Here is a 26,684-nt window from a genome sequence, read left to right as displayed (position 1 = left end):
TCCTTTATCAAGTCTAAATCTGTTCCTTTGTCTCTTTCACCTCTACTTGTGCTGCCCTCTGGGGTCTAGTAGAAAGAAGTACAATCCTCGTCCAAATACCTGAAGAGAGCTCTTTTGTCCCCCTAAGTTTTTTCTTTCCCAAACTAAACTCCTCAGTTCATTCAACCAATTCTTTATCATCCTGGTTGCTGCCCCCATCCTGGCCCCTTTCCCCTGTTCAGTACCCAGAACTGAACATATCCTAATTAGGACAGAGTACAGCAGGATAATTATCTACCTAGTCCTAGACATGAGAAGTCTCTTAATGCAGTCTTTCTTTTGAGGGGGGAGGCATGCGGGGGCTGAATTATCATATTATTGAAGTGCTTGTGTGGAACTGGCAATTCACTAAGCCTCCCCCACCATGTAATTTTCAGATCTACTGCTGACCATTCTTCCTTTTCTCATATTGTACCTGTCAAGTAGATTTTCTGAGTTTAATTGTAAGACTCTAAATGTATCCCTATTATATTTAATCTTATTAAAGCTATCTCAAGGTTGAGATTTATTTGGATTCTGACTCCTACCCAATATGGTATTATCCGATATGTTAGCTATTCTTTCCACCTTTATGCCATTTGCAAATTTGATAAGCATGACATTTGGACCTTTATCCAAGTCATTGACAGAAATGTAAAACAGTACAGGGCTCAAGCACAGATCTCTGGGGGCATCCACTCGAGATCTTCCAGGCTGACAATGGACCATTAATAACAACTTTTGGGGTCCATTTATTCTGAATCCCTCTAATTGTGATATCACATTTCCACATTTTTTCAATGAGAAAGAACTGCATGAGGGATTAGTTAAATAATTTCTTAAAATTTAGGTAAACTATATCTTCAGCATTCCCTATTACCAGTCTAATAATCCTGAAAAAAAAAACTGGAATGAGTTTGACCTTTCATGATCTATTTTTGAACACATAATTGCTATTTGCATCTTGTTCTAGATGCTTACTAACCCTCCCATTAATAATACATTTGAGAATTTTTACAGGAATCACATTCAAGTTCACTGACCTATAGTGAACAGACTCCATTTCCTCTATCCTTTTTCCCCCCTCCCTGAAAATCAGTGACTGGCTCAGTAATCACATTTGCCAGTTCTTTCACTATAAAAGGATATAATTCATCTAATCCCGGTAACTTGAACTCATAGAGGGTAGCTAATGGACTCCCACGTCCCACTATTATCTCACTGTTTACCTAAGATGCTCCTTATTAGTTTATGTTTGCCACGTCCTAACTTGTTGAAAGATCATTCTCCTTGGCAGAGAAAACAGAAGAAAAAGCAGAACTGAACACCTGTCTTCTCACCATCTTCAATTATCATTGTCTGATTCAAACCAGGTAGTGTTTCTATTCCTTCTTTGAGTATTCTTCCTCCTCCCCAATTCCCCCCCCCATATAGCATAAAAATTCTTTCATTAACCTTAGTTTCCTTTATTAGTCTCAGTTAATTCTGAGTTTTAGAATGCTTGACATTGCTATTAAGGGACCGTGCTATCCTTTAGTATTCCTTCTCCGTGATCTCCTCATCTGTATGCGTATTAAGAAAAAATTGGTCAGTGAATTCCTTGTGTGACAATACTGATCTCTTTAGATAAATTTCTCCTTTTCTACCTCATCAGACTTGCTTTTTTATTTTCATAACCTGGGTTGCCCATGGGTGTTTTGCCTACTGCTGCGTAAGTGTGATTTGGAATTAATAGAAAGAATGATTTCTCATTGCTTGCTGAGTTGGCATGAGAAGTTTGGAAAAGAGAGACATTCTTTTTCATTCCTATTTGAAGAGAGGCCCATTCAATTATAAATTCTCTTTTGGACCAAACTCAGTGGACAGAGACAGATTTTGGAAGGCAGACATATGGGGGAGCTGGCTCCTCAACACGTCCCTTATTTCTACCATGCTTCCCTGGAGACTTTGGGAAATTTTCCCCCTTTTGGTTATATTGGAGCTCCTTTCTTGGTTAAGCTGAGCTATCTTGTTTCTCAGTGAGAGCTCATTCATTCAGCTTATTTTCTGGTATGTTCTAATTTGTATAACTGTTCTGATTTTTGTTTGCTATCTGCTTGGATAAATGCATTTACTCACTCATCACTATTCATGATGATCTTTTGTGTAACTACCATTCTGGGACAGGAGCCATACCTACAAATATAAACTTGGGGTACCCTTTAGGGTATAGTGACCTGGAAAGCACTCCTGGTGCTTCAGCTCCTTATATTAGGATCTCTTGTTTACTTCTCTGGTTACTCATACTTTGTGCATTTTTGTTGAAATATCTGAGGCCATAGGGTTTATTGTAGGGTTTTTTCTTGAATTTTATTTTAGAATTTTATTTTTGAGAAATTTCTATCTTTCTTAAGATGGTTTCCTAGTAGAATTTTAGTTCATGGGATCCTCTCTTTCTACTCTTCGTCTTAACCCTGAGTCTTTTTCTCCTAAAGTCCTTCCTCTTCTTACATGCTTCTGTTTGAATTCTTCTTCAAGCTCCTTTCTTTTCTACCTCAGCCTAAATTCTTCTCTTCTTCATTTTCTCAAGTCCTCCCAACTTTCCCGTACCCAAATGCAATCTCTGACTTTCACAATTCCCAAACCCCCCACAACCTGCCAAATAACTCCCCCATTCCTTCTCCTTCCCTTCCTTTTCCTCAGGTCCCTATCTTGCTCTTTCTCCTATCCAACCTTCTCCTACTGAAACACAGGAACTACTGTAACACACAGAAACACAGCTTACATACTAAGGAAACTGGGGCCAAAGAGAGGATCAGACTTGCCGGAGGTCATACATCAAGTAAGAAATGCAGCTGCAACCAGCAATGTTGATGTTGAGTTCACTCTCTCCACCCCACCAGACAACGCTGCCTTTCCTCACGCAGAATTTGAAAGTGTGTGAGCACTTCTCAGCACGCTTCCTATGCCTGGGCCATCTTCAGAAACGGTGAAGACCACCAAACCATGGTGTAAGGCCATGTGCTGTGGCACTAGAAGGACCACTAGCATAAGTGTCAGGAGACTGGAAACATTTCTGTTTCTTTTTAGACATTTGGTTTAAGGTAAGTCAATTTCCCCCTCTGAGCCTCAGTTGCCATATTTATAAAATAGGGATAATACCATCTTGTCCTAGATACCCCATGGGGTCTGTAATAGTGTATGTGAAAGTGTTAGGCAGCTGGGTGGCACAGTGGATACAGCATAGCGGAGCCTTGAGTCAGGAAGATCTGAGGACACATCAGGCCTCAGACATTTACTAGCTGTGTGATCCTGGGCAAATCACTTAACCCTGTTTGCCTCAGTTTGCTTATCTGTAAAATGAGCTGGAGAAAGAAATGGCAAACCACTCAGAGAAGACCCCAAATAGGGTTATGAAGAGTAGGACACAGCTGAAAAATGACTGAACAGCAAAAATGAAAGTGTTCTGTAAGTTGTAAAGTGTTCTACAAATAGGAGTTAAGTTAAATGCCTTTCACAGAATCATAGGATTGAGATCTGGAATGAATCTTAAACATCACCTAGTTCAACATTTTCATTTTACAGATGAAGAAATTAAATCTAATGGAAGTTAAGTGACTTATCCAAGGTCATATAAGTAGTTGTGTCTTACTTGGGACTGGAATTCAAGTCCTCTGATTCAAAATCCAATTCTCCTTCATTCTAACATGCTGCTTAGAGCTATGCCAGAGTGGAGTGTAATACCTTGATAAGTAGTGAATTCCCCATTCACTACAAGTGTGGCTGGATAATCATTTGCCAGGGATATCATGGAGGGAATATGGCCTCTTCTTGGAAACCCCACACCAAAGCATCTTGTTCCCTGATGGTCCTAGATTGTTTCCCATCCCAAAATATCCTCCAATTTTGGGGGGACTGAGTCACATGGGATCAATGGACTGGATTTCTTAGTCCATTTTCCAATCTTGGCTCATTCTCGGTCAATAGGAAAGTCCTAATTGCACAGTGGGTTTTGGGGTATTATACCTACATTCAGAGCTAATCTAATTAATGGCTTTCTCAATTCTCCTTCCATGCTCACCCTCTCAAGGAAGGACTTCAAAAATACATTGCATAACTTCTATGAAGTATTTCCAAAGACAAGGCCCTCCATCTCAAATCCAGAGCCCAGCTTTAGGACTCACACTAATGCCAAGCCAGCCCTCCAAGAAACTGTAATGCCCACAGCCATGAATTATACTCACCCAGGCTGTGATGAGTAGCATCTGTTTCCTGTATGAGCAAGTGTCTTGCCCCAGCTGGGATTTCAAACATCTTGATGTAACCTTCATTAGGATATTTAAAGAAAAAATGAGCTTATGATGGCTGAGTTATGGCCTGACCTGCTCCAGGGGCTTGTGAAAAGGGATGTATGAACAGGAAGAACTATGTTGCTACAATGTACATATGGTCACGATCGCATGTACATATGAATACATATAACACACAGGCACACAATATAGGAACACAGAATGTACACATAGCCATGAACATATGTACACATGATCACATACAATATAGGAACGCATACAGTATACACATGTTCATGAATGTATATGTACATACGAACACATACCTATTCAGAGTCAGCGTTTTACAAAGAAAGAAATAACTAACCATAAGTGTGCCTGGAGTGAAATGCATGCATGTGTGTGTGTGTGTGTGTGTGTGTGGGTGTGGTGTGTGTGTGGCTATTTTCTCTCATTGGTCAGTTATAGTAAATAAAGTAAGATGAAGCCATTTGCCCTAGGTCATTTGGCTCTCAACCCTAGATCACATGCCATATGGTAAAATCAGTAGACATTAATTTATAGCCACAATTAGTCAAAAGATTATGGGTCTATAAATACATCGTCTCTGTGTCCTACCAGGAACCCAGCATTGTGCTAGTTACTGGGTATATCAGGCACTATTCAGCAGCAGCCTTTACTTAAGAACAAGGCCAAAGAGGGGTTAGAGCATTCCAAGCAGGGGAATGTTGGAGCAGAAATACAGAAACTGGAGCGGGCCTGCCAGCCGTCGAGTTTAGTCAGAACTCTGACATTTGTTCCGGGGCAAATGAAGCTGGAAGTGCAGGCAAGGACCAGATTCAAGAGGGCCTTGGATGCTTGGCTGAAGAGTGGACTTAGGGCGATGAGGCTCTCTACCTGACATGAGGCCTCCCAGAAGGTAAGAGGTAGTGACCAAGAGGGATGAACAGCATGATTGTGGCCCCTCTTGCACCACGAAGAGTTGACCAAAATAGACAACTTCGTGCACAGGACAGCACTGAAGGGAGGAAGCATGCCAGTCATGTCCTTGTTTCTAATTAGCTCCCTGGGACTGAACTGACCAATAGGTCAGAGCCTCAGCAGGCCTGAGAGGTGGGGTGTGAGAGGCAGAGTCTATGAAATCTGAAGAGGAGAGTCTCAGAGCAAGAAAGGCTAAGAGGACAGGTGCAATCTAAAGGATTCAGACAGACAACCCGGGGGCAGTATGATACTGGCCAGAAAGCAAGACCTAAAAAAAGAGTGTGAGTTAGGAGGCTGGGGGCAATTGTGGTCATTCAGACATCATCAGACTAATTGAGAATGCTTGATCTCAGTGGAGATGTACTTGGTTGTGTTGATGTATTTTTAGTACCACACCTTTGATTTCATCAGTGCAGGGTCTGTCTCATGAGAAAATGCCGTCTCCCAATGCAGAGCAGAATCTACTCTGCAATTTCGAATCTTAAGAGTGTTTTCTGGGGAGCAATAACTTGGCCAGGATCACACAGCTAGTAAGCGTCTGAAACAAGAACTGAACCTGGGCCTTCCGAAATTCCATATTAGCCCAACTTGGTGGTTAAAAGAGCTTAAAAAAAAAAACAAAACCAAACATACCTTATTGTCTGATGATGGAATGCTCTGTCTCTTTAGTCCTATTTAGTAACCTGGGGCAGGTGTGGCCCAGGTAGGAGAATCTGAACAAATACTTCATCACAATACCTTGGACAAGGATTCTCAAACTTTTTTGTCTCAGGACTCTTTAAAGTTGTTGAGGACCTCTTTATGCTCTTAAAAATTACTGAAGACTCAAAGAGCTTTTATTTATATTTATTTTTAAAATTTTTATTTATTTTATTTATTTCTTTATTTAAATATTCACATTATCATATTTATCAATATGTGCTGTATTAATAAATTAAAACTGATCATTTAAAATATTTATTTGTTTTTAAAGATCATAAACCCATTACATGTTAACATAAACAACATATTTTTAATGACAAAAAAAAGCCCTGTATTTTCCCAGACAAAAATAATTTGGTGAGAAGAGAGGGATTATTTTATATATTTTTGAAAATATCTTTAATATCTGGAGGCATTGGGATAATGTCTGAGGATAGTTGGATTCTCATATCTGCTTCTGCATTCAATCTGTTGTAATATATTGTTTTGGTTGAATTATCATAAAGATATATAGTTAGAAAAAGGAGGAGTATTTTAACAGGCAAATAACATTTTAGTATTATGAAAATAATTTTCATCTCACAGGTACCCTGAAAGAGTTCCAGGAATTCTGAAGGGCCTTCAAGACCACACTTTGAGAACTGCTGTCTTAGACTTTATCCCATGGTAAACAGGGACTCATCAAAGACTTTGAGCAGGAGAGGTAGATGGTCATGCCTATTCATTAAGAACATTCATATGGCAACATGTACAGGAGGTACCAGAGAAGGAGAGAGACTGGAGGGGAGGAGAGAGGCTGGGATGCTGTTGTGATATGGTCTAGCTGTAGGAACAGAAAAGAAAGACACTGCAGAAAAAGAATGAACAGGACTTGGGGATTGGATGTTGCGGTTAAGGGAAAGGAAGACATGGCCATATGAAACCACCGGGTAGTATATAAATGAAGGGAGAAGAGTCAGGTACAGGGTATATAACTGACCTTGTTTCTTAGGTAATCTTGTGAATGTCCCTTTGATTACTTTGCAGTGTGAGTTATCTCCTCCACACACACCACATTTGTCTTCTTGTTTGGTTGAGCCAATCACCCGGTCACAGCCAACTTTCTGTGGGGAAAAAAGGAAAAGCCACGTCAAGAATGGCCTCATCCTCATTCCCCAACAGCATCAGGATATCTTATTGATGTTGCCAAAGCTACCAGAGCCCCATGATGCTGGCAGGCACATAGCAAGGGCTTCAGAGGCCTCTGGGGTATAGTGGAAATCCTCAGAGTCCCCCAACTTAATCAACATGAGAAGTTCTTGAAACACTGTAGGAAAAATCAAAGTTCTACAAATCAAAGCCTACTTTCAATTACCTTAGGGAGCTTTCTATTTCAGAAGGCACTGAAGTGAATCCTTTTGCAAAGTGAATAATCTAGCAGGGCCACGTCTATTGACAAAAACATTGTCTGTCTACAAAGCTGCAACTGTATTATTTGTCTTCATCTATAAAAAGGTGTAAGTTACATGGAATTCAGATCTGGGTGGCCCTAGGCCAGGACTCTCACTACTTAGCTGGAGACATGGTTCTGGGAGCATCAATATAATTCCCTGTTCTACTGAAAGCACAGCTTTTCCCTTAGTGACATCAATCACTTCTTTGCCGCTAAAGAAAATCTGAAGGGAAAAAATCTGAAGGCAAGGTCATTTTTGTAAAAGATGTGCTGGGATTAGGACAAAGTTCCTCATGGTATGGCACAGTAGACAGATCAATGAACTTGGAGGCAGGAAGAGTTGGCTCCAATTCCACATCAGACACTTACTAGATCTGTGACACTGGGCAGGTCACTTGATCTTTTTGGGCCTCAGTTCCTTCATCTATAAAATGAGGGTTAGACTTGATGATGTCTCATACAGTTTTAAATCTGTGATCGTACCCACACACAAACTCTGTGCCAGATCTGGCCCTAGGGAACTGTCTGCTTTCTGAAAGTGGCGACTGAGATTCTATTCTACCTAGGGAAAGCTAGGCGATCAAATCAGTCAATACTTAAAGAAATTAACTCAGGCTGTTCATTGGAAGGTCAAATATTGAAGCTGAAGCTTAAATAATCTGGCCACATAATGAGAAGACAGGACTCACTGGAAAAGACCCTGATGTTGGGAAAGATTGAAGGCAAAAGAAAAATGGCAGAGGATAAGATGGATAGATAGTGTCATGGAAACAATGACCATCAGCTCAGAAAGACTTTGGGAGATAGTGGAGGATTGAAGGGCCTGGCATGCTATGGTCCAGAGCTGAACATGGCTGAATGCGCAAAACAACCGAAGGGATAGCTACATGAAAGTAAAAATCTATTCAACCATATACCTGAGATCTGAAGAAGGAACCTTTAGAAGATCCTGTAGACTATGAGGAGGACCTATTAGAAAGAGGTGGCTTCTTCCTCCTCCAATTACCATCATCATTATTGTGACTGCTGTTACTATGACTTTTACTGCAACTATCTATCACTCTTATTACTACTACTATTATTATTATTAATATTGCTGTCATTGTTATTAGACATTCTAGACTCAACTGGATTGACACTAATGGAGCAGTAGCAGTCATGGATATCCCAAACTAGAGATTAATTCTCATCCTTATCCACCCTTCCCTCCAAATTATTTATATTTGATTCTGGGAGATGTTTTAAGCCTTGTCTCTGAACAAGGGAATACATATGGACTCATGGGATCAGAGTATCATAGACTTAGAGCTGGAAGGGACCTTGGAAGTCATTGAGCATGACTCCACTTTACCGATGAGAAAACTGAGGCACAGAGAGGCTGAGCATTCAAATTCCCTGACTGCTCAAAAGTCACCTAGTTACTTTACCCTCTTCCACTTTTCATTCTCCTCCCTGATCCCCAGTCCAGATGAGAAGAGACCAGTAGCTTTCAGACTCCTCCTGGGTTTGACTTTTAACTCCTCCCTGGACCTGGTGAAGATGGTCAGGTGGTCCTAGCTAATAAGATCTTTCCCAGTTTGGCTTATTCATGTATAGTTGAAGGTCACACATTCTAGAGTTATATTATCATTACCATAGTGAAGATGTGTGTTTCTGTAGGGTAGGAACCACTTCATGTTCATCTTTGTGTCCCCAGGGCCTAGCAAAGTGCCTGGCAAAGAATAAGCACTTAATAAATATGTGTTGTTTGATTAATCTATGATTTCATCACCATGAGGAATGCTTAGAGTGAAATTCCTCCTACCAGCGCAGGTGCTCCCATCGCTCCTCCTTATTAGATATGAACCAGGGAATGGTCTGAGCAGAGAGAAATTAATGGACTTACTCAGAGGCACCTTGTAAGCTGTCAGAGGCAGGATTTGGACCCAGTTTTCTTGACTCCAAGCCCAACTTTCACCTACTATATCATGCTCTAGCAGTAGTAACAATAAATACACACTTGTACAGGGTGTCATAGTTGACAAATCATTTTCATATATCTTATTAGTTTGAAGTTAGGCCACCTCTGTGACATAGGCCAACTTTACAAGATGACATGTTTTTAAAAGTAAACCAACATAGGACTGAATCACAGGCATCTGTGGTGGTTTCCAGACTTCTCAACCTACAAATGCCAAAGACAACTTAGAAGGTCAGTAGGAAAAGTCTGTGACTGTGATGAGAGAGAAGCTCAGTCCCAGTCCAGGCCTAGTGCAGCCCCGGGGTGGCAGCTGCTTCTAGAGCTCTCGGTTCACAGACTGAGGGGGGAAACAAGTGGCTGAATAGAGGGGGATTGCAGGGATCTCTTTGCTGGTGCTGAGGCAGGATTCTTTTGCATTGCCCACACTTGGATCTGGGTCACAGTTCCGGGTGGCAGTCCTGGGGCAAGGAAGAGCCATTGGTGTGGTGGAGCTTATAGTGGTGGTACAGAGAAAATCCTTCTCGCAGTTCCAAGGCAGAAAAGAGTGCTTGTGGTCACTCATAGACAAGAGCACAAGCCAAGAAAGGAGTAAACACCTCGCCCTTGATCATACCACCCTGGAAGAACTGAAAACTTACAGGTCCCTAGAAGTATCTCTGAAAATAGCTGCACAAAACCCCCCGAAGCTTGGGACAGTACATTCTCCACACTGGAAGCAGACTCCTACCTTAACAAAGAGTTTATATCTCAAGTAACTGTCTAGGATCATGAGCAAACTGAGCAAAAAAAGTCAGAGCATAGACTCTTTCTCTGGTGACAAAGAAGATCAAAACATACAACCAGAAGAAGACAACAAAGTCAAAGCTCCTACGTCCAAAGCCTCCAAGAAAAATATGAATTGGTCCCAGGCCATGGAAGAGCTCAAAAAGGATTTTGAGAAGCAATTAAGAGAAGTAGAGGAAAACTGGGAAGAGAAATGAGAGTGATGCAAGAAAATCATGAAAAACAAGTCAACAGCTTGCTAAAGGAGACCCCCCAAAAAATACTGAAGAAAATAACACCTTAAAATTAGCATAACCCAAATGGCAAAAGAGGTCCAAAAAGCCAATAAGGAGAAGAATGCCTTAAAAAGCAGAATTGGCCAAATGGAAAAGGAAGTCCAAAAACTCACTGAAGAAAATACTTTCTTAAAAATTAGAATGGAGCAAATGGAAGCTAGTGACTTTATGAAAAATCAAGACATTGTAAAACAAAACCAAAAAAAAAAAAAAAGAAAACAATGAGAAATATCTCATTGGAAAAACAACTGACCTGGAAAATAGATCCAGGAGAGAGAATTTAAAAATTATTGGACTATTTGGAAGTCATGATCAAAAAAAGACCCTAGACATTATCTTTCAAGAAATTATCAAGGAAAACTGCCCTGATATTCTAGAACCAGGGGGCAAAATAGAAATTGAAAGAATCCACCGATCACCTCCTGAAAGAGATCCCCAGAGGAAAACTCCTAGGAATATTGTAGCCAAATTCCAGAGTTCCCAGATCAAGGAGAAAATATTGCAAGCAGCCAGGAAGAAACAATTCAAGTATCATGTTTTTTTTTTTGTTAGGCAATGGGGGTAAGTGACTTGCCCAGGGTCACACAGCTAGTAAGTATTATGTGTCTGAGGCTGGATTTGAACTCAGGTCTTCCTGAATCCAGGGCCAGTGTTCTATCCACTGCGCCACCTAGCTGCCCCCAATTCAAGTATTATGGAAACACAATCAGGATAACACAAGATTTAGCAGCTTCTACATTAAGGGACCAGAGGGCTTGGAATATGATATTCCAGTGGTCAAAGGAGATAGGATTACAACCAAGAATTGTCTATCCACCAAAACTGAGTATAATCCTTGGGGTGAAATGGACATTCAGTGAAATAGAGGACTTTCAAGCATTCTTGATGAAAAGACTAAAGCTGAATAGAAAATCTGACTTTCAAATAGAAGACTCAGGAGACGGATGAAGAGGTAAACAGGAAAGAGAAATCATAAGGGACTTATTAAGGTTGAACTGTTTACATTCCTGCATGGAAAGATGATATTTGTAACTCATGAGACCTTTGTCAGTATTAGGGTAGTCAGAGGGAAAAAATTATATGTATGTATGTATGTATGTATGTATGTATGTATAGATAGATAGATAGATAGATAGAGGGCACAGTGAGTTGAAGATGTAGGGGTGATATCTGAAGAATAAAATTAAGGGTTAAGAAAGAATTATACTGGGAGAAGGAGAAAGAGAGAGGTAGAATGGGGTAAATTATCTCCCATAAAACAGACAAGAAAAGGCTTTAACAGTGGAGGGGAAACAGGGGAAGGTAAGAAGGAATGAGTGAATCTTATTATCATCGGATTTGACTTAAGGAGGGAATATCACACACACTCAATTAGGTGTGTAAATCTATCTTACCCTACAGGAAAATAGAGGGGAAAGGGATAAGAGAGCAGAGGGATGATAGAGGGGAAGGCAGATTTGGGGAGGGGGTAATCAGAAGCAAACACTTCTAAGGAGGGACAGGGTCAAAAGAGAGAATAGAATAAATGGGGGACAAGATAGCATGAAGGGACATATAGGTAGTTTTTCATAACATGACTACTATGGAAGTATTTTGCACGACTACACATGTATAACCTGTATTGAGTTGCTTGCCTTCTCAATGAGGGAGGGTGGGAGAAAATTTGGAACCCAAAGTTTTAAAAACAAATGTTAAAAATTATTTTCACATGCAACTGAGAAATACGACATACAGGCAATGGGGTATAGAAATCTATCCTGCCCTATAGGAAAATAGAAGGGGAAGGGGATAAGAGAAGGGGTGGAGATAGAAGGAAGGGCAGATTAGGAGAAGGGATATTCAGAATGCATGCCATTTTGAGGTGGGGGGAAGGATGAGAAGGGGAGAAAATTTGGAACTCAAAATCTTGTGGAAGTGAATGTTGAAAACTAAAAATAAATTAATTAATTAAAAAAATAAAAAAGTAAACCAAATACATAGCAAAATAGGGCTAAGAGAGAGGGGTTGGACTTATGATTTCATTGGCATAGGTACCTCCAGGAGAGGAAATTCTCTCTACGTGTACCAATTGGAACATTCTCTACAGCTTAGATCCTTAGAGAATTGCCTAGAACACTGAGAAGTTATGACTTTCTCAGAGTCAAAGAGACAGTATATGTCAAGGGCAAGAGTTGAACTCAGCTCTTCTTGATTTGAGGCTGGCTATCTATCTACTATACTATGCTGTCTCTTGGGAAAAGAAGGATACAAAATCACTGCATTATTACATCATAAACTAGAGGAACAAGGAAGAACTTTCCTTTCAGAGATTTGAATAGGGAAAGAGTTTATGATCAAACAAGAGATAAAGAGGACTACAGAAGATAAAGTGAGCAATTATTAATCATATATAATTGAAAAGTTTTTTCCCCACAAACAAAACCAACACGGTTATTGTTAGAAGGGAAACAGTTAATTGGGAAAAAATCTTTACAGCAAGTTTTTTGAATACAAGTTTAATTTCCAAAAAAGGAACTGATTCAAGTGTAAGAATAAGAACCATTCCACAAATGGTAAAAAGGGGGATATAAACAGATATTTCTCAAAGGAACATATTCAGGCTATCAATAGCCAAATGAAAATATGTTCTAAATCACAAATAGTTGGAGGAATGCAGATTAAAGCAACACTGAGATACCATCAGACTGGCAAAGTGACAAAAAAAAAGGCAAATGTTGGAGGGGCTGTAGGAAAACAGGTACATTAATGTACTGTTGGTGGAATTGTGAATTGCTATTGAGGCAGAGGAACTAGAGACCAAATCACCAACATTCGCTGGATTATGGAAAAAGCAAAGGAGTTCCAGAAAAAACATCTACTTCTGCTTCACTGACTACACTAAAGCCTTTGACTGTTAGAATCACAACAAAATGTGACAAGTCCTCAAAGAGATTGGACTACTAGACCATCTTACTTGTCTCCTGAGGAACACATATGAAGGTCAAAGAGTTAGAACCAAGAACAGTTAGAACCAAACATGAAAAAATGATTGGTTTAAGATTGGAAAAGAAGTACTATAAGGCTGCATATTGTCACTAAATTTATTTAACTTATGTGCAGAGTACATCGTACGAAATGCCAGGAGGGATGAATCAAAAGCTGGAATTCAGGTTGCCAAGATAAATATCAACAATCTCAGATACTCAGATGATATCACTCTGAAGAAAGTGAAGAATTAAGAAGGCTTTTCACGAGGGCAAAAGAAGAGAGTGTAGAAACTGGCTTGAAGCTTAACATAAAAAACTAGGATCATGGCAATTGGTCTCAGCATTTGCTAGCAAATAGAGGGAAGAAGAAATGGAAGCAGTGCCAGGTTTTATATTCTTGGGCTCAAAGATCACTGCAAATGGTGACTATGGTCATGAAATTAAAAAATGCTTGTTCCTTAGAAGGAAAGCTATGGCAAATCTGGACAGCCTACTAAAAATCAGAGACAAGGCCTCAGCAACAAAGGTCTGTATAGTCAAAGCCATGGTTTTTTCAGTAGTAATGTATAGTTGTGAGAGTTGGACTATAAGGAAAGCTGAGTTCTGCAGAATTAATGCTTTCAAGTTGCGGTGCTAGAGAAGACTTTTGAGAGTTCCTTGGACAGTAAGGAGATCAAATCAGTCAATATTTAAAGAAATTAACTCAGGCTATTCATTGGAAGGTCAAATACTGACACTTAAATACTTTGGCCACATAATGAAAAGACATAACTCATTGGAAAAGACTCTGATGTTGGGAAAGATTGAAGGCAAAAGGAGAAGGGGACAGCAGATGTGAGGTGGATAGATAGTGTCATGGAAGCAATGAAAATGAGCTTGGACAGACTTCAGGATATAGTAGAGGATAGAAGGACCTGGCATGCCATGGTCCATGGGGTCAAGAAAAGCTGAATATGCCTGAACGGGGGAGGGGGTAGGGAGAGGAGGATGAGGAGGAGGAGGACAATAACAACAACAACAGCACAGCCAATCTGGAGAGTAATTTGAAATTATGCTCAAGAGGTCACTAAATCTCGAGTACCTTCTGATTCAGTGATATCTCTACTCGGCCTATCTCCCAGGTATATCAAAGAAAGAGGGAAAGGATCCAGGTATACAAAAATATCTATAGCATCCCTTTTTATAGTGGCAAAGAACTGGATACCAAGTGAGTGCTTAACAATCAAGGGAATGGCTGAACAAATTATGGTATATGAATATAATGAAATACTATTGTGCTCTAAGAAATGATAACAAGAATGCATTCAGAGAAACCTGGGAAGACTTATTACACACTGATAAAAAGTGAAGTGAGAAAAATCTGGAGAACCATTTCTAAAACAACAACATTGTAAAGATAAGCAATTTTAATAGATTTAAGAATTCTTTTTGTTTTGTTTTGGTGAGGCAATTGGGGTTAAGTGACTTGCCCAGGGTCATACAGCTAGTGTGTATCGTCTGTCTTGATTCTGGATTTGAACTCAGGTCCTCCTGACTCGAGGGCTGATGCTCCATCCACTGCACCACCTAGCTGCCCTGATCTTTTATTTTTTTGGTGAGGCAATTGGGGCTAAGTGACTTGCCTAGGGTCACGTAGCTAGTGTCAAGTGTCTGAGGCCGCATTTGAACTCGGGTCCTCCTAACTCCAGGGCTGGTGCTCTATGCACTGTGCCAGCTAGCTGTGCCCAATTTAAGAACTCTGATCAATGCAGTGACCAATAAAAATTTCAGAAGACTGATGATGAACTGTGTTACCCATCTCCAAACAGAGAGGTGATAGACTCAATAGAATAATACATAGATTTATATACAGATGCATATGTATGAATACATGCAGACTACGAATAAGAACAGATTTTTGGACATGGGCAAAATAGGCATTTGTTTTGCTTGACTATGAATATTTGTTATGAATTTTTTTTTCTTTTCCCCAGTGTGGGGGTGGGAGAGAGAGAAAATAAATGTTTGACAGAAAAGTAAAATTTTAAAATTGCTCTGAAATCACTGTATTAAAATAGATCTTTCTTGTAAATTTTTCTTTTATATTTCTACTGAGTTAAAGACATCTGAAGCATTTCTCTGAGGAAGGTGGGCCTGGAGTCAGGAAGACCTGAGTTCTCATCCAGCCTCGGAGACTTCTTAGCTATGTGACCCTGGGCAAGCCACTTACCCACTGCCTGACAAAAGGTTCCACCGAATCCACTAGAGAAGGAAATGGCAAACCGTTGAAGTAACCTTGCCAAGAAAACCCCACGGACTGCTGTCGTCTATGAGGGTCATAAAGGGTCACTAAACAACAAAAGCATTTCCATTATTACTGGTCTTCCTGTCTTCATTACTGTGTCTTCATCACATTTACCTCTTTCTGATCTTCCCTCAATGTGTAATCTTCACAATCTTTCATGACTAAGTGTCTAATTTTAAGATCATAGATATAGCTGGAAGAGACCTTAAAAACCACTGAGTCAAATCTTCTTGTTTTACAGATGAGGAAACTGAGGTTTAGAGAGCAGTGATTTCCCCAGGGTCAGCAAGCTTTTCAGATGGGGTCTGAACTCAGATCTTCCTGAATCCACGTAAAATGCCTTATTCACTATATCACATCAGATATTTTTGGGGAAATAGTACAAACTGTATTTGAATCACTAGTGTATATTAACTCATTTGAACCTCACAACAATGTTATAATGTTGTCAGGACAGGGATCATTACTGTAGTTTTATAGATGAGGTAAAAGAGGCCCAGAGAAGTAAGGTGACTTCTCCAAGGTTGCAATTTGTAAATAATAGATTCAGAGCTGGAACTCAGAGCTCCAAAGTCATGGTCCAGGGCTCTTTCCACTGAACAACATTGGCTTTGAAGTGCTCACTTTTGCTTTGTTTTTAAGAACCCAAATGTCATCTTCCCTCAACACTTACCAAACAGTCTCCACGTACACAAAGGCTGTAAGGATCCTTATAGGAGCAATGGGTCCCATCATGTACCATTCGCTTCATGGATACCACTTCTCCGGTTTCTTTTGATTGGCAGTAGAGATGGCATCTTTCCTTGGCTGCAGGATAAAACGGCAGATTTCATTTGCTTTACAAACTATTTACTGATAAGGTTTACACGTACTCCTTTTGGGCTTGATATGTCACATGGCTAATCATGCAGGACCATTGGCATGTCATTTCATCACATCGATGGGAATTAGACAGGATAGGGAAACAAGAAAAAAGGCATAGAGGATGGAGAGGGAAGGGATGGGGAGATATTGGAAGGGGCACTGGTTACTTATGGCTGAATTTAAAACTGACTGTGAGATTTAGGAGTTGCTAATTTAAACTTCACCAATACTTCAACGGTGAGCTCAGGGGCTATCTCCTTCCTAAAACATTCCCTGGCCCCCCTTTCCTCTGAACCTTTTATGGTACTCATGTCTTGCCTTGTAAAGTGGATATTTATGCCCATGTCTTATTTGTGCTAGGCAGTGAGCTCTGTCAGGGTACCTTTCCCCAACTTTACTATCTGAGAATCACCCGGGCTTAAAATCTCTGGGACAACTTGCATTCCTGTCTCTTCCTAACCCAGTGCACTAAATTAGTTACCAAGTTTTGTTGACTCTGCCTCTACAATATCTCAAATACATCTCATAATGCTAAAACTCCTAGTCTCGGCCCTCATCACCTCTAGCCTAGATGATTTTAATAGCCTCTTATATGACCTCCCTGTATCCAATCTCCTCTCTCCAATCAATCTTTCACACAGCTGTCCAAATAATCTTCCTAATGCACAGGATTGACCATACACTCCCCTGCCCGAAAATCACTTCAATGGCTCCCTACTGCCAGCATGAAAAATTATCTACTCTTTAGCTTGGCCTTTAAGGCCTTCTACAATCAAGTTCCAACACTCCTTTGTTGCTTTATTTCAAATTGCCCTTCTTTAAGCACTCTACTTTGCAGCAAACCTGAAGGATGAGCCCTCTGAATTCACACAGTTTGGAAGCTTCATGAGGACAACAACTACTCCAGACTTGCCATTTTATGCTTAATACAGTAGGCCCTTAATGCTTATTGGACTGAACTAATTCATCTTTGTCCCCCCGTGGCTCCTTGCACAGGGTCCTGGACACAACAGGAGCTCAAGAAAGGTTGGGGGATTATAGAATCATAGATTTAGAAGCAATCCAACTCTTCAATTGTGTAGATGAGAAAACTAAGGCTCAGGGAGGGGGATATATTGACATTTATAAGGTAATATAGTAAGTAGCAGAGCTGGGACTAGAATCTAGGCCTTCTAATTTCAAATCAGTGATCTTTCCACTGCACCTCGTTAGGTGAATGAATGATTTTAATTAGTATGCCTGAGCTTTTGTGTTCAGATGATGGCCTTTTCTTTTCAAGGCATAGAATTTTATCCTAAAACACGTCATGGAGAATTAATAATGGGTTGCCAATACCACCTCAGGCCCAAATTTTCACCCACAGAGGAAGATTAATTTTGAGGATGGAAAAATAATTACAACAAGCTGTACACAGTTAATATCCTGCTGCTAATGTCTATTTATTTATAGATGCCTGGCTAGTCCTGAGATATGGAATAGGAAATACAGACAGGGGGTGACCCATTTAAAAGCACCCCCATTGAGCAGACTGTGGCCCTAAGTGGAGTAGTGTCATTGGCCCTCCCTGGGGATTTCAAACTATGCCAGTGCAGGAACAGAGTCAAAAGACATGGAAAGCTCTGAGTGAACTGATTTCTTATCATCACCCAATTTCCAGAAAACCTTCCTTAGTTCTCCAAAAGGTACATGACCCATATAAGGCATCCTGCTGACTCTTCCAAAGCCAGGAACAACTTTTTCCCATGATTTGGATCTAAGATAGGTTCAAAGCAAGCAGAAGTCCCACCAACTATCCTCCCTCCCCTCAAGCACAGGGGACCTTCTCCGGAGGCATTCTTGCTCATTTGGCTTATTTATGGGGTCAACAAAAATTTTATGGTCATATAAGCTTCCATAGCAGTCCAAGTCTCCCTGTCTAAGACTCTGATTCAAACATTCTCTAGTCTTTTTTCCCAATATTGTGTAAAGTTCTTTCTCTTTGGGGTGAGCCTGGGTTATTACAGTTCCCACAAAGTTATGGTAGTTGCTACCAAGCTAGAATTTGACTGAGGACCAGGCAATGTCTGTTATTTGAGAATCAGCTTAAGGTGCTAGAGGCTCCACCAGGGTGCTGACCGTGGTACTGACTGAGGTGCTGAACAGAATGCAGGGAGTGATTTTGTTTTTTCAGTTTTGTGAGATTCTGCAACTTGCAAAAATTGTCTACTTTGGTATGGAGGAATTGAAGTCCAGATGCATAATAAGCTCCTCAAAAGACATTTAATGAAATTACAGCACAGAGACAGAAGAGGGCACTCTAAGTGCACCAACAGAGGGGTGTGGTATCAGCTCCAGAGAGAACAAATTTGGAAGGTTTTTTCCCTTAGCCAGGGCCTTGGGTAGGCCTATCCCTAAGTGATGTGATGATTGGGCATTAACTACTAATGGAAAAAAAGGGGTGGAAGGTGGACAATCCTCAGGATGTGGGTTGTTTAGGATGAGGGCTTGTTTTCTATCACACTTCAATAAAGCAAAATGTTGTTCACCAAAAGTAAAGCAAAACAGGAAGTTTAATGATTGGCATAAGTCAGTTCTACTCTATTTAATAAATGAAGTATCTTGTTCCAATTTGAATAGAAAAGTGTTGAGGTCCTTTGTCACCAACCCTGGTGAATTGCATGTAATTCCTGTCCTGGGTTGGGCTGGATGTTAAACAGAGGCTGGACCAGATTTGCCAATTTGGGTTCACCTACCAAAAAGAAAGTCAGTTTTCAGCTCTCCCATGATCTTCTTAGTAACGACCTTCTTTTTCAGGCCTCACAGAGCATGTTGTTTTGTACCTTTCTGATATATTTATCATGTAATATTATATATTACAGATATTTGTATATGTTTCTTATTTCCCTACTTAGAATATAAAGCCCATAAAGGCAAGGACTGTATCTTATTTAAACTTTTACACCTCTCATCTCCCATCACAAAGTGGTACCCTGTTAAGTGGGTGCTTCATCAGTGTTGGTGGTTGTTGCTGTTGCTAGCTCAGAGGTCACTACGCTTGGTAGAATATGGGAAAGACTTGTGCAGCTGGTGGCACTGTGGATAGAACACTGGCCCTAGAGTCAGGAAGACCTGAATTAAAATCCAGCTTCAGACACTTACTAGCTGTGTGACCCTGGGCAAGTCACTTAACTAACTGTTTGCCTCAATTTCAAACTTAATTGTAAAGTGGGGATAATAATAGCATCTACTTCACAGGGTTGTTGGGAGGATCAAATGAAACGATATTTGTAAAATGCACTCTGGTCACTGTCTGGCACATAGCAGGTATTATATAAATGCTTATTCCCTTCCTTTTCCCTTTTCCTTTTAATGTGGAAACACCTGTGAACATGGACCTAGTTCTTATTCTCATGTTTATTTCCCATATTTCATTAGAAGTAGCCATGGCTGCTGAAGGGAATGAAGACTTTGCTGGCTATGATTCATTAAAGACAGCAAGCAAAGCTGATACAGACTGTAAGTAATGAGTTATTATGTACTTGGTTATGGGTTACTAGTTTCTCTATGTTGAAACCAATGAATGTTCCCAGTATTCAGGTGCTCACTGAACCAGGAGCAATTATAACTGGTATCTGTAAACATGAGAATATGGCTAATAATAGCCCTTAAACCACCTCATCTACAAGAGGCCCAGTGAAGTAGAAAGAACTCTAATCTGCTAACCATATTAACTTAATCTCTCTTCCCTACACCCAGTGAAAAAAATATCAGGAAAAGGAGGTATCATGTCAGCCTCTTTTGCAGTCTGTCTGCAACTGGTTTAGAGAAGGCTTTTCAGGACACCGTAGATCACAGTAGCTGCCACATCTGTAAAACCAATTCCAAGTCACTGAGAGAGCTGAGAAGCCTCCTGGGCCCAGAGCTGGCTTCACTGAACAAGGATAGTATCCAGAAAGTGGGAGGTTGTGGGTCCCCTGCTCTGTGTCCTGGTCAGGCCACATCTAGAGCATGGCCTCTACTTCTGGGTACCATATTACAAGGGAGACACAGATGAGCTAAAGCAGGGCAAGAGGTGATTAGCTTGGAAATGAATGATACAGGAGGATTGATGGAAGGAATTCTGTGTGTTTGTGGGTCAGGAGGGAGTAACATTTAACCTGCAGAAGAGAAGAATTAAGGGCATGATAGCTGAAGGGCTTTCATGGAGACTTACTCTCTTTGGTCCCAGATGGAAGAACTAGAAGCTGCAGAGAAGCAAACTGAGGCTCATTGTAAGGGCAGAACTTCCTAATGCTCAGAACTGGTCAATGTAGGAATGAGTTGCCATTGTGGGAACCAATGGGCTCCCTGTCCCGGGATGTTTGCCATTAGAGAGGCTGAAGTCAGGGAAATTCTTGAGGGATTTTCTCCTTAGGGTGTGAGGTGGATTAAGTGGACTCAGAGGCCCCTTCTAACTCTGAGATTCTGAGATATCTGCCTGTGGGCTTTGGGCTCCTTATAGGAGAGGCACCAGAAGAATGGAGCCCGTCTTCACAGCAGGCCAGGCCAGGCTGGTAAATGGTGCAGGTTGTCAGTGTAAGCTCAGCCACAAGATGGTGCACTGGGGTTTTCATCAGTGAGCTCCAGCTCATTGCAGTGAAGTTCAACCTGTAGGAGCGTTTGTAGCCAGTGTAAGCCCTCTCAGACCTCTTCTTCATCACTCAGCCTTTATCTCCATTTAGAGGCCAGGCTTCCTTAAATCTCCATGAAACCCAGCTCCCATTCCAAGACCACGAAGATCCACTGAGTCCTCATGGACATCAGACTGGACTCCTGGAGAACCTGACCCAGATGTTTTGATGTCCCTCCTGGTTAGAGAATGTGTATTTTTTTTTTTTGGTGTGGGGAGGTGTGTAGAAGGTCTCCTGCAGGGGCAAGTCTCTGTTTTTTCTTTCCCTTGAATCCAAAACCATGACCCTATTCTTAAAGCAGCAGCTTCTGGCTAGACTTAAATATTCTTTACTAATTCCCCTGTTGCAGTATCTGGCTTGGCATGCATCAAAGCCCAGGACTAAACAATATGGCAATCAGTTTATTTGGCTGTCCAGGACTGGAGAGGCGATCTTGTTAGAGCCCATTTACGGTATGACTCCATCTGGAAGACTAAGTGGAGAAATGCCCTGTCTTTATAATTCTGAAAGGTTGTGTGATAGGGAAGGGGTTACTTAGTCTTCTTATGCTTGGCCTCAAAGGACCAAAATAAGACCAATGGATAGAAGTTGTGGTAAGGCAGACTTTAACTCAGACTAAGGAGAGACTCTGTAACAATTAGAGCTGTCTTCTTAGAGTAGATTGGTCTGCTTTAATAGACAGTAAGTTCTCCGTTATCAGAAGTATTCAAATACAGGCTAGATGACTACGTGTCAGGGATGACATGCAGGGACTTCTGCTCAGGTATGGGCTGGACCAGGTGATCTTTGAGAGCCATTTCAACTCCAACTCCAAGATAACAGGATTCTACAATTCTAAGAGATTTTGCTGGATTCTTCAAATTGAGCCACACCCGGTGTTTATGCTGAATGCTCCTCCCCACTGGGGGCCTTTGTTAGAGCTATGCTAACACCAGTAAGTGTCTCCCGACCATCATGTTCCATGGGAAGATATGTGGACTGCAAGGTGTTAGGTAGAGATTTGAGAGTGAAGAGAAACCTATCAGCTTTCTCCTCTCAGTAGGGCTGAGTGTAGGAACCAAGGAAGGGAATGAGGAGGGGGGAGATAAGTGGAGGGAGATAGGCCGGCTCAAGGTCAAGACCAAAACGCCAGCCCTGTCATTGACACTGTATACTGTAATGGGCACGTCTGGAATTACAATTGTGGTCTGTCCTTTGTTCTCAAAGAGGACCATGACATCAGGGAGATGATGACGTGATGTGCAATTGACTTTGATTTGAGTGAGGGAGGGAGGGCTAGGCAAAGTCGCCAGCCTCACCTTCTCCTCCAGAGCCATCTGGGTCCAGCAGCCAGATATCTATCAGGATGACTGGAGATGGCCCACGATGCAGTGTGAGACCTTGGCCCTTTTAAGCTAAGGCCTTTTCAAGTTCTTACTTTAAGTGAGGCAATGCCCATTCAGTGAATATAATAGAAGCTAAGGATACCCACCTAGACCATTTTTACCCCGGCTCACTGGAAAACGTACAAAGAGAATCTAATCTAGGTGAATTCCAGCCCATTGTGTTCTACTCAGAGAGACTTGGGTCTAGATTGTCCTAGGTGGGGTACAGTGTGGGAGGGGAAGTTGGGGGGGGGTCTGGATAGAGAGGATTAAGAGTGACATAATCAAAGTCACATTCTCCCAGTCCCTCATTAAAATAGGTCCCACCTTTCATTATAATATTCATTCTCTCATTAATTGTTAACCAATCAAAGTTGATTGCCACCTGTCTGGAACACCCACTCTTCCAAGGGCAAATAAGCATTGAGAGGCCTCCTTGATTCATCTTTAGTTTATGAGAGAAAGCCAAATGACCACCCTTTTATTCATTATTTGCTAGCCATAATTAATAAAATTATTAATTACCCAGAAAAAAAGAAGCTAAGGATACAAAGTAAAGACCTCTTAGGTGAGCTCCATTGCTATACCCACCCCCATTCCCATCCTCCAATCCCTGCCCAGCAGACTCTCTCTAATCTAGACACAGAGAGATCTCATGTGCTCAGGTGTAACCATACTCTCAGATGCTTCATCCAATGATCACTAAGACCTGTTGGTTTTATCTTCTCAACCTCTTGCATCTGAATCCTGTTCCCTACTCCTTATGCCACCCACCCCCTGAGCATAGACTGTCATTACCACTTGCCTGAACTACGGTAAAATCCTCCCAATGACTCCTTGCCTTCTATTCTCTTTCCAGTTCATCCTTCATACTATTGCTGGCTCACTCTTCCCTCAGCAGAGATCTGATTGTGCTTCTTCTCAGATCACTGAACTGTGGCTCCCTCTCGCGTAGTCTCACTCATTTGTGTACTCCTTAGCTTGGCACACATGGCCCTCCATAATTTAGGGCCACTCTACATTTCCAGCCGTATCTCATACTACTTAATTCAGTGCATTCTATATATGCTGCCTAAGCGTGCCCTGTGTTTTTCCTTGCTCATATACTCTTTCCTATCCCTGAAATATTTACTCTCATCCTTTAGCTGCTGAATTCCTGCTAATCCCTTAAAGACCAACTCCATGAAGCCCTTCCAGATGACCTCTGTTGGTAATGGCCTTTCTTTTTAGACTTAACACAGAATTTTGTTTTGTGCCTTTCTAATCCACTTATTCCATAATAGTGTTGTAGCTAGTATGAAATTTCCTGCACAAGGTTTTGATTGGTACTGGACACTTTTGGATGGCTTCTGTATGTTTGGATACCAATCCTGGCAAAGATTGGCTTTGTTCCAAGTCCTTGTTGTCCCAATGACAGCACACTGATGGTGAAGCTCAGGGCCAATTCATATACCTAACCTAACTCTTGGGCTTGGAATTTTTTAAAAAGGGGGCTGCAATGCATTCTAGAGAGCTGGAGACTGCCATACATATACTCAACACCCTGGCAGAAAGCCTGTGCCTTGGGCACTCCAGTTACTCCATATACGATAGGACAAAGCCTGGTATCTTCCCCAATATTTAGCATGCTCTCCTAATAGGTCTTTAATAAATACCAGCTCAATTACATTCAACCTTAAAGTCTAGAAACACACCTGTTTATATCTCCAGCCTATTTTACCTCTTGACATAATGTGACTATCAGCTTACTCTCTGAAGAGTACAAGAACATGTCTCTTTTTTTCGGTTGGTCCCCTGGATGGTTTCTAACATTGCCCTCAGCTCTAACTAGGACCATGGGATCAAGAGAGCAAAGATTTAGGGCTGAAAGGGACATTAGAAGCCATTAAGTCCAACCCCCTCATTTTACATTTGAGAAAACTGAGGCCAAGAGGAGTTAAATGACTTGTCCAAGTCCATACAGCTAGTGTGTGGCAGAGCCAGAATTTGAACATAGGTCCTGTGACTCAAATCATGCATTTTCTATCTGTCAGACCACCTTGATATGACATTCTATGTTCTATGTTGTAAAGTTTCTTTCAGCTCCTCTATTTCGTGTTCTATAGTCCTTTCCCACTCTGACCATTCTACAGTCTAAAGGTCCCTTCTCCCTCAGAGATTCTATGGTGCTTTCTTTGAGCTTTCCTTGGGCTACTCCCCATCCCTTGCCCTCATCCAGGCTCACCCTCCTTGTGCTCATGGGGGTAGCCAGTGGTGCTGGGCATTTCCGTGTTCAAAGTAGAGATCCCATTGACGGCATTGCTCCTCTCGGAAGTCATCCAGGGCATTGGGGCAATCCTGCGTGTTGCATAGCTGGAACTCATAGCTGAGCCCCACACATGAACGGCCTCCATTGGCTGGGCTGTGGGAAGGGAAGAAAAACTGTTGCAACTTACAGAGACAGTGAAAGACAATGGGAGGGGTGGGGACAGGATGAGTAACCCTTAAAACTAGTCACCATGATTTTGTAGCTTTGAAAACTGGCCACTTTCCATTCTTAAGATGTATGAAATTGCTAAAGACTTTGGAGTAAATTTACAATTCACTTAAGCGAGGGATCTTTTTTTTTTTTTGGTGGGGGAGGGGGCAGAGAAGGGGAGGCAGAGCTGGACATGTGATTTCACTGGTTTATAAAAGTTTTGATATAGAAACCTCTTCCACCAATGCAAATCATCAACTTCTCTCTAACTTAAAATTTTAGGGAGTTGCTTCAGGCACTAAATGACTTGCCCATAGTCACACAGATAGTATGTGTCAGAAGCAATCCCTGAACCCCTATCTTCCTGACTCCAATCTCAGCCCTCTATCTGCTGCATCATGCTGCCTCTCATCAGAAGGTGGATTTGGCCACAACATCCATGCAATTGTCACATTACAAAAATACATATGAAGCCTGGTTAGAAAGATCACTTACATACTAGTTGACCTATAATTTGCAAGCTATTCATAGTATTTAATAAGGTAGCAAGGGCTACTCCACCTACCAATTAACAAACAAAAAAGGGGTATTGAGTCCTTTTTCTGCTCAGCAGTAAGTTGAGTTATGCTTAGAAACATGTGGTCTCTGTCTTCACAGAGCTTACAATTTAGTTCAGGAGATGTAACTAACATATCTTTAGTGGAATTCATTTAGGGAATTTTGAACTAGTCTAAAGAGCCATATGGTAATGCTGAATGATAATATTTAGAGCTGGAAGGGGGGTGGTTGTTTAGTCTTTTCAGTTGTGTCCGACTTTGTGAACTCATCTGGGTTTTTCTTGGTAAAGATACTACAGTAGCTTGCCATTTCCTTCTCCAGCTCATTTTACAGTTAAGGAAACTGAGGCAATCAGGGTTAAGTGAATTGCCCAGCTGGCAAATGTCTGAGGCCAGATATGAATTCAGATCTTCCTGACCCCAGGCCTGGCACTCTATCCACTGTGCCATTTAGCTAGATAATAATATTTAGAGCTCAAAGGGCCCTGAGACTTATAAAAAATAGTCCAGAGGTTCTTAACTTTTTTATTATGGACCTCTTAGTCAATCTCCTGAACCCACTGGACCTTTTTACAAAATGTTTTAAAATGCATAAATAAAAATCAATGAAATAATAAAAGAAACCAGTTATATTGAAACAAAAATATAATTTTTTTCCATCTAGGTTTATGAACCCTCTGAAACCCAACCTGGGTTAAGAATCCTTAGTCCAAGTCCCTCATACTACAGAGGAGAGCACTGAGACTCAGAGAGGCTGCCCTAAATCACATGGATTTTGAGGCCACATAGCCTCACTCCCAGTCCAGATTCATTCTAACCTATCATTTTGCTCCCACATATTAGTTCTTTCCTTTTGAAAGAACAAATGCTACAATTTTTTATTTTCACCTCAACACATCAGAAAAACAATCCGAACAACAGCAGTAAGTGGGGGCAGGGGGGCTTGCCTCAGCGGTCTCCAAGATCTCCTTTAGCTCTATGAACTGTATTTTCAGTTCAGGTGACAGTGGTACGTGGAAAAGATAGCACAGATTGTCCAGACTCTAGAAAAGGCTGAGGAGTCATTTCTTGGTCCATGTTATACCTGGAGTGAGGACAGGGTAGGAGGAGGTTCCTTTACACT

The 26,684-nt window shown here is 41.2% G+C and overlaps 1 protein-coding gene across 1 annotated transcript in view; it reads right to left on the bottom strand.

Moving 5' to 3' along the window:
* The window catches only part of ADAMTS2 (ADAM metallopeptidase with thrombospondin type 1 motif 2), a 445,202-nt gene that overhangs the window by 31,814 nt on the left and 386,704 nt on the right, over positions 1-26,684 (bottom strand). Inside the window, 5 exon segments of the mRNA XM_020964237.2 lie at positions 4,242-4,322; positions 6,949-7,072; positions 16,343-16,476; positions 24,771-24,789; positions 24,791-24,947. Coding sequence (XP_020819896.1) covers positions 4,242-4,322; positions 6,949-7,072; positions 16,343-16,476; positions 24,771-24,789; positions 24,791-24,947 — 515 coding nt within the window.

The sequence above is a fragment of the Phascolarctos cinereus genome, unplaced genomic scaffold (assembly GCF_003287225.1).
Source record: "Phascolarctos cinereus isolate Bilbo 61053 unplaced genomic scaffold, phaCin_HiC Scaffold_2;HRSCAF=192, whole genome shotgun sequence".
NCBI lineage: Eukaryota > Metazoa > Chordata > Mammalia > Diprotodontia > Phascolarctidae > Phascolarctos > Phascolarctos cinereus.
The sequence above is the reverse complement of the archived record's forward strand: the minus strand, read 5'-3'. Positions and strand labels throughout refer to the sequence as shown.